Here is a 13,149-nt window from a genome sequence, read left to right as displayed (position 1 = left end):
AAACTGGTAATCAGTGGGACTCTGTGGTTTTGGACTGTCCATGGATCATGGTTAGTCCCCCTCGGACTGGTCCACTGCAGCAGTGGGAGAATGAATTTGTGACTTTAGCTAAGTGCTAATGTGAGACAGGTCAACCAGGAGAAACAAGAAGCCCCGCGCAGGTTGCTCTAGCAACTAAACCCGGAAGTTGTAGTATCCATGGTAACAAGGCAAGGTAGCGCTAAACTGGAGAAGAGCTTTAAGTTGAAGCTAAAACTAGCTAAAGGGTGCAATGTCTAGAAAAGCGTTAAAAGTGGCTGTTGAAGTACAGTTCAGAGCGGTAAGATTAGTCATTTTTCCTTCCATAGGCCGTAAACGTCCTTTCTTAATAAACAATAATTTTAGAAGGAGATTTGGCTCGTGAAACGTCTTTCTACATGCTGACACTGTGGTTTTTATGTCATTCATCAGGCTCCCAGGTCTGTGTCAGGCCTGAAGGGTTAGTTAGTCTCCAGTCCGCCATGGAAATAATCCAGCGAGGATGGAGCTTCTGGACTGTATTAACTTAGTTACACAGTAAGACTCGCCAAAGCGGGTTAGCCAGAGCCGTGTTGGCTACTAGCTACATTGATATATTTTAGTGACGCTGTGTGACTTTACCAAAGTATTAGAGCAGCTATAAAGTATAATCAATTAATAAATGTCGAGGTATTATTATGGATTGACAAAATGTCCATACTTGAAATGATAAGAAGAATTAATCCAGTAATACATACTTTCCTTTGGTACTTTAGCAATATTTGGATGCTAATCCTTCTACATTCATGGTAAAAACATCAAGTTTATAATAATAATAGTGTTTAAAATATTTAGTTTTTTAATGGAGTACCAAAGAACATACTTAAAGTATGTACTTTGTATCTTAGCTTGATTACAGAATATTTAAGGTCTATTTCTATTTTTGAGGTTGTTTCTAAAGTTGTGTACTTCTAACAACTACCTACAGACACTTGACTTTGGTGCAACTTTAACTCTGAAACTTAAGAATTAGCATTTTCTTCTACCAATACTAATGTTACCTCTGTACATGTTAGGTTACCAGGACAAGCTACATCATACAAGGGCCACTGTCCCATTTTTTTTCTAACCATCCTTACACTTACAGTTTCTGGCTGGCTGACCACACATGAACCTGTATGTGTCGGGATGGTTGGAAAAGAGGGACTGTGGCCCTGAGGACCAGGGTTGGCTACCTCTGGCAAGTCTAATTTAACATTTGACATGAGAAAATATTATGGGTAAAGGTCTATAAATGAGGGTGTTTTTCATAATCTTAATCACTTATTATTAAAGGTCATATTCAAAACAGTTGCTGTGGATCACATGCATGCTGTTAATTCAGGACAGCACTTTCAGCAGAGACACAAGCAAGCAGACATTCGGAAGGTGCTTCAATGTGTTGTAATTCTATAAGACATCATTGAAGTGTTAAGTATTTAAAACTTCGGGGGGTGGGAGTGTGAAGAGGTGGCTGAAGATATAGATGTGAAGATGAGGATGGAGCAGGAGTCTGAAAAACTAGAGAAGGCCTCTGCAAAGCTGATGTGAAAGCTGATGGATGGATTAGGAAAGTGCTATGTAGATTTAACACTGAAGTGACAGCTGACAGTGTAGACAAGAAGATTCAAGATTCAAAAAACGTTATTCATCCCAGAGGGAAATTGTTTAAGAACACCATTAATGGAAGAATGTCTTCATTATTGAACTAGTACTAAAGGTTCATTAGACTCTGGGTCAAGGCATTATTACACAGTGTTCATCATTTTAGCTTTATGCTACCATAGATTTTAAATGAAACAGTACAGATGTGCTTGTAGTGTAGACTGCCAGCTCGAATTACATTACAGTCATTTAGCAGACGCTTTTTATCCAAAGCGACTTACAAGTCATTACAAGTTACAAGGGTAGGCAGGGCAGCGTGAGGAGGTCTTGCCTAAGGACCCCTACTGGAGGTAGCCATAGCTGGGATTTGAACCCCAGTCTCCCACATGGGAGGCGGTGATGTTACCACTACACTAACCAGCCCAGAATTAAGGACAGTGCAGATGAACATTGACCCAAAGCGTTCCGTAAAAGCAACAAGACTTTTATTTAAGACAACAAAGTACAATGGCCACATCAGTGATCTAACTTGAGCTGCTATCCTAGAGCTGAAGCCAAAAACACCTGAAAGTAAGGGGTACCTGAAGTAGCTTCTGTATATTAAAACATTCCTCTGCTCCTAAAATGTATCCAGATAACATCACCTGGATGAGTTTTCAGTTGAAATGAGGGCTGTAGGCTTGAAGAAAAAAAAAACTGCAAATGACATCAGGAGGAGTATTTCAGCTAGAAGCAAAGAGATATTTTAGTATAGGGAAGTTTAATATTATCCATATATATATATATATATGCCCTCTCCAAACTACAACTATATGAAGCAAGTTCAAAATCAGTTGTCCTTTAAGTGTCCTTTCATTTCCTAACAGCTTAAATGTCCTTTCATTTCCTAACACTCTGTCCCTCTTTCTAACACCTCGTGTTAGGAAATAGAAGGTTGGAAGAAAATTATTGTCTTACCACATAAAAATTGCTATATGCCTGTAGGGAACCAGCATAACTCTAGTGACACAATAGGGATTTACCATCCGCCACTTTTGAATCCCTGCTTTAATGAAAACAAACATCTATCTCTTGGTGTTGCACTTTGCCTGTAAAGCAGCTTTTGTCACCCTCTAACGGCAGCCTCCTGAAAATGTCTGAGGCACAGATTTGACTTATAGCCGTATCTAATTGAACTAATATCTGTTCATGCATCAATCTCAGGTTTCTTGTCCGGGTGTTCATCTGCCAGCCAAGGATGACATCTACCTCAGCATTTGCTTCATGGGCCAGTACCGTCAGTCTGAAGACCTCCCTGCTGTCTTCCCTCTGCTGTTTCATGAGAAGATGACATTTGAAAAGGCAAGTCTTTACTTATTATCTGTTTGTGAGAAAGAGCACTGCGATGACGCAAGGTTTAAATAATTTAATTGAGAAAAAAGCATAATTGTGATTACTTGGACTTGTCTGTTCTCAATCTCTAATGTCTGGTGAGACATGTCTGTAATTAGAGACTGCATATATGTATAAAAACCTGATATCATTTGTGCAATAATGAAGCTATAACCATACATTTGACATTTGCTTGCTCTCTAGATTTTCAGGCATGCAGTTGACCCCGGAGACATCACTGTGATGCTTGAGTGTAAGTTGTTCATATTTCTCCACTCACTAGATTATGGCAAACACCCTGCAGACATTGAAGTATAGCCTGGGGCAGAGAGCTTCATACAAACATAAAGGAGTGTAGAAAAAAAGTGACAAGTGCAGAGTTGAAAGAAGTGTGAGTTCCTGTATTTGATGGTTTAACTATAAATTCCCTCATTAAGCATTTGACCATGATCTTTTTAAGATGATGCTTTCTCCTCTTCTCAGATGAGACAGTCAGAGTTGAACTGGTGCAGCTGACCCCTCCTGGTGAGACCATTTATTTTTCATATTCATATTATATTATTAGTATATCTCTTGTTCGTCGCAGTGCTTGGGAGGTGAAGCTATATTATGCTTTTAATAAAAAGGATTCACTGTAAAGAAATGAGTAACAGAAGTGTGCATGTGTTTGCAGTGGGCCACACTCTAGCCCTCTTTGAGGAAGATGCTCGGCGTTTCTTATTCCCAGAGCCCAAACTGGTTCCCTCCTTCTCTGGAGTGGACCGAGAGGTTCTGATGACCCGTGCGCCTCACTTTCCAGTATGTTACTTTTTTACCTGACATTAATTTTGACATTTATTAAGCTGCAATATGCAAGTGTTTGAAATCAAGCGACCTTTAGCATAACACTTGAAAGCAAAGCACTCCGCTTCTCCCACTGCATCCTCTCCCTGCATATTACGCTCCACTTCACCCTTTAGCTATATCATCGTCATTTATATTATCTCATTAATGCAGGAATTGGGTGTGAACCACAGTAAAACACTGTAGTCCAGGACTAATTACTAGCTTAAAGTCTTGATGCAAGAGGAATAGTAGATCTGACACACAGTGATGTTTTGATTGACAGCTGTCAGCAACAACACTTATGTATATTAAACTAAGTTTTGGAGTGTATTTTTTACTTTTACTGAAAAAACAGAGTGGCAGATCACCTGCAGCTGCAGTGAATAATGCATACAGCTGGAGCTGATTCCAGTTGTCCAATAATGAAAGCTGTGTACAGCCTGAAGGTCAGTGTAGGTCTCAGATCTGAAACAGTTCTATGGATTGTGACTACAGATGTGTCTGTGCTTCAGGTGTTATGCTTTTGACTGTACCTGCTAGTTCATGATAGTTAAACATCTATATGCAGAGCCACAGCTGAGGGTAAACCCACTCTTTGTGGCCACAACCAGCATGTGGCTACTGCATGATATGGGCTAAACTCTAAGAATAAATCATTATGGACCAGAGATAACACAAAAGTATTGTGAGGAAAAGCAAAATTATTGTGAGAGAACTCAAAAGTAGCTCTGGTAAAATTTCACTGCTGTGACCCTTAATGTTTATGTGTTGTCTTTAATATATGCCACTATAATGTGTCTGAACAAAACATCTATCTGAGAAACTTATTTTACCCATTTTATACTGATTATCAAATTTTTGGGACCACATGCCTTGCCCATAGTAGCAGGGAAATTTAAGAAGAAGTGATGACCAACCACAAGTGTGACCTCTGGGAGTTTCTCCTCTTTCTTTTCTTAAGGGTATAGCTCCAAGGCTGGAGTTTTCCACCAAAACAGCCATCACAGAATGCTCAGCTGATGCAGAGATCAACATTTACCCCAGTGTACCCATGGTAAAAATTATAATATGTTTCTCACAATGTCTACAGATTGTATAAATAATAATAAACTTTATTTATGCAACATTGTAAAACTATATCAATAAATCTACTGACAAAATGGAACACAAAATCAAAGGATAAACTTAACCCAGTTATTTAAGACTGGTTCACATTTTGGTAAACTAGTACCATTAAAAGTGCACAGAAATAACTATTAGCAGTTCCTGTTCACAGTGTAGAGACAGTTATCACCAGAAGTTCTGGACTTGCTATGAGTGTTCTTTTTGCTATAGGTGTAAGTGTCCACTGCTGCTGCTGCAATTTAAGGAACTGCAGTAATAATGTAGCAAAAAAGGAAAGGTCTTACCTAACATCTAACATTTATGAATTTATTCTGGAGATAGTTATTTAAAGTTTAAAATGTATGTTTGGGTCAAATATTACACCTATAGTTCATATAGAAGGTTCGGCAAGTAGATAACTGTTGAGACAGCCATTGTTTGTTTCCAGAGGCCAGTGATAAAAAGAAACAGGAAGGGCTCTGGCAGACCCAGGACCTCCTCTCCTCAGAGGAAACAACATCACACCCTTGAAAGAAGACGAGGTGCAAGGATGCAAAGAGGAAGACAAAGCAGCACCACATCATTGTCACGCTCTCCCAGATCCCAGTCCCTTTCCCCACTGAGAGTTGGAAACACCCGTCCCCTGACCCGTCTCAGCCTGGACTTTACCTCTCCTGAGCCGGCCAACACGAGCTCAACCAGCACCTCCCAACCTGTAAGCACATATAACACATCTGTAGTCCAGAATGAACTGTGATGTTTGAGTGGTCATCTTTTCCAGACAGCAGATGGCAGAGAAGAGCTGTTACAACGACGTGTCCACACACAAGTTATTTCTCTCAGTTTTCACTGAGTGACAGTCAATTATTTTCCAAAAAGCAAATAATTAACTTTAATATACTGTAAGGGTATGAGGTGGCTAGTTTCAACATGTGTTAACACAGGATATACTACAGGTGCACCACTTAGTAATCCTTACATTTTTTAAATCAGCGCAGTGTCCATCCTGTAACTTTATTCAAACCTAATTTGTTTTGCAGGTCACAAATATCACTCATGCTTTAATGTGACATACTGACACAGCTTTGAGGCTGTGTAATGATTGCCTTGTGTGTCCACCATAATGTGAACTTTATCTTCTGTGACATTCCTGCTAGTTGGGATAAAGGATTGCTGAGGCATTTATTAACCTTCTGTTTCTCTTTGCTGCTTGCTACATTTTCATTGTCTTTATTCATTTTATTGTCCTGTCACAATCAATTGTCCTGGAAGTGGTACTACATATGTACTAGGACTGTTTTTATTTTTAAAAATGTTTTGTCTTTCTGTTATCTTGATGGCTTTGGGAAATGTGGGAATGGGAGGTGAAACTATGTATAAAATGTATTTTCTGGACTTACAATTCAATTCAATGCAGTTTCACAAAATATACCCATGTTGTTCTCTCTTAGTTTTTTTTTTTTCCTTTACTTTTAAACATACCTCAGTGAATGAGTTGAGTTTCACAAAGGTAGCTAGATCATCATCTGTGGGAGCTGTGGTGTCATCAGCTGTCTGTGAGCACCTAAAGATGGAACATATATACGTAAAACAGAACCTGGGGCCACAGACCCTCCACATTATGTAATGCACTGCTAAATCGCAATAAGAAGATAAATAGTTGGAGCCATGTAGAGGAACTCCTGAGTAAAAATATATTGGACCAAGCAAAACTATAACAGAAAAAAAAGTCTGAGAGTATTCAATTGACCAGTATTGTCATTTATAAGCGGAAGATTATATTATTTTCTTTATGAAAAGTTACATAATGTGTCTTAAAAGTTCAAGATAAAGTTTCTGATAATATTGTAGTGTCCCATAATTATTGATATCAATAAAGTGTTATCAAATCAAAATCAAATAGCTCAGGATTGTGCTGTGCTGAATTACTAACTGATAACACATCACAAAAGTTTTAAAGTTAGTGTTATGAACTTTCTATAAAATAATCCTCATTGCTGCCACCTGTAATTTTGTGGCTGCAGGAATCATGTGTATACCCTGTAGCAGTTTGACCAGCAGGAGTATTCACTGTGTCAACATTCTTCTGTTTTTAGATGCTGGCTTCGTGGCCTGGAGCCAGTCGATGTGCCTCGCCCCACCACTCTGCACTGTTTACCTCTTCACCTTTAACCAGGTCTTCTTCCACAGGTAGAAAACCTCATAAAAAGCTGCTTTGTTGAATGGATTACAGGCTCACAATCCTGCTATAACTGCTTGTAAAGTACTTAATTGTTATACTACTTTGTTGACATCACTTTACTACATGTTGTTAGTTTGATGATGAAAACAGGTACCTATTCTAAACTTGGGTTTCTCTCACCATCTTTTTACTGTTTTAGTCAGATTCTCTCCAGCTGGCAGAAGAAAATCCTACTCTAATGGTTTGGTAAGAACTATCATTTTGAAATTACCAGATATGATTCTAGTTTTAAACATAACCTTTAAGCAGAAGAATCTGACATGTTTTTGCGATTATACATGCAAAACCAGGCTTACAGTATGTCTTCCTATTAAGTATATAACTGGCTTACTTTAGAAGCAGGGGGAAACATAAGGTCTGCCTTTGTCAAGAGTTTAGCAACATACTTATACGTCTAAAAGTTAATTGAAATGTGGACATATGCATACACAATAAAACTATGTATAAAAACTTTGTATGGCATTACATACTGGAACAACTGTATCACTTGTCAAATGGTTTCACACAAGGCAGAGAAATAGAAAACTCAGTTCAACAAAGTAAAGACAGCTTTTATATGGACAATTTAATAAAAGTTAAAGTAACCATTAGGCCACCACAATGCCACAAATATAAACATTATAACTGTAGCAAACTTTATGTTACCATCAAAACACACCAGTCCTAGAGTCTGATATTGTCCAGTGTGTGTGTAATGTGTAAAACAACTTAACAACAATGTTTGTCAAAGTAAAATTTCAAAGAATGTAGGGATTTAATGGTTGTCCTTATGATTTTTGATATCATGAAAAGAAGAAAAAGAGTAGGCCAAAAGCTAATGAGGAACGGTTGTGATCTATGAGTCTTCAGGCAGCACTGCATTAAAAAATTCTGTAGTGCACTATATGGGGTCAGAAACACCTCTGAAGACTACTGTCAGTGAAGGTGGTTCATTGCTGCATTTACAAAAGCAGACTTACCATATAAAAACAAAATCCAACCAATCAAAATTTGAAATTGTTTTTAGAAATTGTCCACACAGCATCCCCTTGGTGTTGCACTAGTGTGAGGCATGAAAAATGTGCACATATATGTAGGCACTATAAATGCTAAATAATAAATACAAGTTTTGGAGAAACATTTGCTGCCATAGAGAGGTCTTTTTCAGTTAAGACCTTGCTTATTTCAGACAGATGATACCAAACCACATTATACACTAAGAGTCACTGTGCTAAAGTGGCCTGCGTGCACCCCCTACCTGTAACCCATTGAAAACATTTTGCACGTTATGAAACGAAAAATACAACAAATCAGGTCCTGAACTGTTGAACAGTTAATCAAGTAAGTTTATTTAAGTGAGTGGAAAACAATTCGCATTTTTAGAAACTGAAATAATTGGTTCCCAATGAAGTGTTACTGTCGTTGTTGGCATTTAATTCAAAATGAGCAGATATTTTTTCAAAAGACAACCAAATGTCTCAGTTTTAACATTTAACGTATCTTTATCACAATTTAGATTTAAAAATAGGTTTCCACTGCAGATTATTAAGATTCTGTTTCTAATCTACACTTTACACTGCTTCCTAACTTTTCTGGAAATGGGTTTGTATTCGTCAGATGTATACAGTATACATTGTACCAGAACTCTTACAATAGTGCAAAATCACATATTAAGGGACCCCAAAGTATATAGGCAAAGCCTTTCTCCAAGGGAAATATGCTAATATAGAATCAATTATTATTAATGAACTAACTAATTATTAATTGATTACAATGACGCATGACGCATTTTCTATCCAAAGCCAGCAGTCTGCAACTTATTAGCTGTCGTCAAGCTCAACAGAATGCATGTCAAATTGATCAAAATGTACTGTTAGATGATTAAGTATTAGCTACCTGAAATATGTGCTCTCTTACACTAATATAGAGCTTTCTTCCCACAGTTTCTCTGCAGAGCCTCCCACCACCTAAAATCCAGAGCTTTTACTACATCACTATACTACTATCTAATTTTGTAATTTAGAGCAATGAGGGGGGGTTTCTTCCTGGTATACTGAATGTTTTTACTGATTACTTTTATGATTCATGTGGCTTATGAGAACACAAAACCAACTTCAGCTGTTGATCTCCTTGCCATTAGTCATTCTGGTTTGGTTTCATTACCCCCATTCTCTCATTTCTGTTTCCATTGGTAGGGTCAAGGAATATCTGAAGATGAGTCCAACTCTTCACAAACAAATGACCCCCCTGGCTACCATCATAGTCCTGACCCGTCTGCACTGTGGAAGTCTTATAGAGAACAATCCAATCACAGTAGGTCAGTCTGACAAGTTTTGACAATTGATGTTTATAGTATAACGTGCAATCATGCACTTTACATGTCTTTTTGTATTAATATCCACTTTTAAGCCCCAATCACCTCATCTGCTACTACACAATTTAAATAAGGTGTCTTTATTGTGACTAGGATAGTGCCACATTGGAAAGCCTAACTAGTATTGACATAGACTGAGAGTATCTATTTAAATGCTCAGATGTTTGTATTAGTTTTTTCATTTGAGTTTTACTGCAAACAACTATATGCAGATGACACTGGATCAAGTGAGTTTTGAAGGCTTCTAATAAATATTGTTGGTAGGTCTGTATCCAGTTCTCACAGAGAATGGGAAGAAGTCCATGAGCGTGTTCGAGGACTACTTACAACACCAAAAGCTGTACACCGACTTGTCCATGTAAGTAATGCAAAGCATAAGACTCAACTTTAGATACATTTGTATTAGTATGTCAAAACCAGCTTTCTGTTATTGGATCATGCTTCTTTGCTTCAGTAAATCTGAGTTATAAACATAAAGCATCATTTCTAGTCATGTGACTTGCGCTACTGATGCGCTGTAAACAAAACAAAATTGATTCCCCTGTGTACTTTTTGTCACATCGTTCCTCCCTCACCCTCTACACAGCGACCACCCCAAACCCTGAAATCCTGACTATTTCCCTGAGTTTGGAACATATTGGAACACACGATTCCAAGCAATGGGCAGATCTGATCCTCTGACAGTCCGGAGTGAAAACAGCTACACACTTGTTGCACCATGCAGTTCTGAATAGTCGGCCAGTATGATTGTGATCCGGTGTTTTTTTTTTTTTTTGAATTATATGCTACGTTTATTAATGGCAAATGAGTTACAAAGAGCTGGTTGAATGGAGGGTGTATAACACAAAGATAACATATTTTATGTGTTTTTGCTGACTATTATTTTAGTGTTTTTTAGTGTATGTCTACATCATGCTTTAAGTGGCTCACAGAATGAATGCATGACCACGGATTATATCATTATGTTAAAAATGGCATAAAGATGAAGAATTTTCTCTTACACACATACTTGATGTTGTGTTTCAGGGGGCCACAGTGTCTGAGGTAGATAGGATTTTTGCAAGAAAGTTCATCTCTGCAGGTCCACCATGATGTTCTGAACAGGCTCTGGAAAGGTGAGCCTAACCTGCTCTGTCTCCATGACTTTAACTGCACACGTTAGGAAAATGCTTCTGAGGCATCCTGGTGTCCTCTTTTGTACAGTATGCTATTGCATTATCTCTGCTTTAGAGCCTTTGTAGTCTTTTTTCTTCAGTTTCTTTCACATATTGTCTTGTTTGTATGTGTGTGATGTCAGATATTTGTTTTTTTCCTCTCCTTTAGGAAAAGGTACGCAGTCCTTGCCAGTGATGTCTTCAGATGTCATGATCTCCTTGTGTGTGTAAAAGAGGTATTTGATTGCAGTTGTTCGATATCCTATAAGTTCACACACCCTAAATGACTGAATAAAATGTCAAAATAAAGTTTTTCATACTAAAATAAACCTCTTTGTTGTTAAAACTCTGTATTAACACAACCTGCAGATAGTAGGATTGGTTTGGCACAAGTCTATCCCACCAGTTTATCAAGCTGACATTGTCAAGTCCTCACGTAAATCACCCGAAGGCTATTAAGAGCAAATTGTGTCTATGGCGATGCAGCTCTGTGTGGACTACTGCCATATATCAGAGAAATACTTGTTCACTATGACTGTAAGGCATTAAGCACCAGCTCTATCAGGAACATTGTGATCTATTGCAGAATAGCTGATGAAACAGAGCTATTTTGGTGTATCAAACAGGCCTTGTTAGCAGTGCAGAGTTTCACTTTGATCACTTTTAATGAAATTGTTGAAATCATTTTATAAATAAAAGTAATTTGGGATTGCTTCTGAAACAGTGGAGGTGGTAGGGATTGGGCTGAATTCAGAGATGAACCTGTACCAGAATGATGAGAAGAGAAAAGTATGGTCGAAGGAAAGGGAAGAGCTTATGATCCAAAGCTGACCATGTTATACGTCAAACATGGAAGCAGTGTTATGAAATAGTCTTATATATGGGACAGGGTCACTGGTATTTACTATTGCCTTGACTGCTGATAAGAGGAGTAGGTTGAATTCTAAAGAGTAAGGGCTACACTCAGATTCAGCCAGATGCTGCAAAATTGATAGGAAGCAGCTTCATGATTCTTCACGTGAGTAATGATCCAAAATATACAGCAAAAGCTGTAGAAGAGTTTCTCAAGACAAACAAATGGAATATTGTTCAATTGTCAAGTCACTGACTTGACCTTCTCTCAACCCAGTTGGACATTGTTTTCACTTACTGATGACAAGACTGAAGGCAGAAAACCCCACAAACAAGCAGCAACTGAGGGCAGCTGCAGTAAAGGCCTGGCAAAACATGGTTAATGCCACACTTTAGAAATTAAAACCGAAAATTACTCACATCATTTCAAATTCAATGTGGTGGTTTTCAGAGGACAAATTCCAAAAAACCTTTTCTTCTATTTTTGTTCTGTCTTACCAATCTGACTGTGGGTGTTCCCGATTCAAGAACCCTGAAATATCTTTGAGGTGAATATAATAAAGACAACAAAATCAGGCAAAAAATGAGCAACTTTCTTTTATTTGCTTGCAGTTAAATATAACGTTGTACATGTTGATACTGTAGGGACTCGAGTAGCCTGTGCACAGAAGGTTAATTGATGCTGCCATATTGTGCTTTATACAACCTGATTTGTGAGTCATCTCTGGTCATTACCTAAATACAAACAAGCACCTTCATTCATCCATGTCTTATTTGAATGGGGCTCTTTTGACACTGCAGGGATGACTACAACTGAGACACTGAAACTGAGACTATATTCTATACACAAGATTTGGACATTTTTGACATTATTGAACAGAAGTTATGAGATGACCCTTCAACTTGAAAGCCCAACTAAAGATACATTAGCAAGATTTGTTGTCTCCAATAATGCACATGGATTTAACCTGATTGCACTGTATTAACATCATTATGTATCTAAGCATTTTTAGGATGATTACTAATATGAAAAATAAATAGGAATGAATTAACGTATGCAGCATGTTGAGGTCTACAACCCCTCATGCCCACTACACTCTACCAATGAATGACATCTGCTGGTCCCCTCCCCTCACCTCAGAATATCCCAGGCTAATCTCCTCAGCTCAGTGGTTCCACCAGCCTCTGCACACTCAGCAGCCCCTCTCTAAATTTTGAAAAATCTGGTGACAACAGAACTCTTAAAAAACAATGTAATAATACAATTGCACCTAATGAAACTAAGTAATTTCTTCCTAGCACTTTTACTTTAATGTTTTCTTATTGGCTTAAATGTTTTGCTTGCCCTTGTACCTCACTTACAAGTTGCTTTGGATAAAAGCATCTGCCAAATGACTAAATGTAATGTTTCCCTTGTGTATCCTGCATCTATTTATTTTGCACATTGTGCACATCATCAGAAATAAATGCTACACATACATGAAATGCAGTTCCACAGTATGGCAGGTTCAAGCGAACTCCACAACAGCTTTCAAATTAACACAACAATTGTTTAAAAAAAGTAACAACTGCTTAGCCTTTCCCCCAACAACCTGCACCTACATACA

General features: G+C 38.0%; 1 protein-coding gene across 6 annotated transcripts; it reads left to right on the top strand.

Annotated features, from left to right (window-relative positions):
- The first annotated feature begins 76 nt into the window (after positions 1 to 76).
- spata6l (spermatogenesis associated 6-like) lies at positions 77 to 10,983 on the top strand. Of its 6 annotated transcripts, none has more exons than XM_026353159.1 (13): positions 77 to 319; positions 2,845 to 2,982; positions 3,217 to 3,265; positions 3,496 to 3,537; positions 3,686 to 3,810; positions 4,799 to 4,891; positions 5,390 to 5,656; positions 7,038 to 7,131; positions 7,327 to 7,369; positions 9,358 to 9,479; positions 9,801 to 9,894; positions 10,563 to 10,651; positions 10,860 to 10,983. In XM_026353159.1, the coding sequence occupies exons 1-12, from the start codon at positions 272 to 274 to the stop codon at positions 10,582 to 10,584; spliced, it is 1,137 nt and encodes a 378-aa protein (XP_026208944.1). In that variant the 5' UTR covers positions 77 to 271; the 3' UTR covers positions 10,585 to 10,651; positions 10,860 to 10,983. The 6 variants fall into 6 exon arrangements, with proteins under 6 accessions (XP_026208944.1, XP_026208943.1, XP_026208942.1 ...); XM_026353158.1 differs by having other exon boundaries at positions 7,323 to 7,369; positions 9,358 to 9,475; XM_026353157.1 differs by having other exon boundaries at positions 7,323 to 7,369.
- Positions 10,984 to 13,149: the final 2,166 nt, after the last annotated feature.

The sequence above is a fragment of the Anabas testudineus genome, chromosome 18, assembly GCF_900324465.2.
Source record: "Anabas testudineus chromosome 18, fAnaTes1.2, whole genome shotgun sequence".
Classification (NCBI taxonomy): domain Eukaryota; kingdom Metazoa; phylum Chordata; class Actinopteri; order Anabantiformes; family Anabantidae; genus Anabas; species Anabas testudineus.
This window is presented reverse-complemented; position numbering and strand designations above follow the sequence as displayed.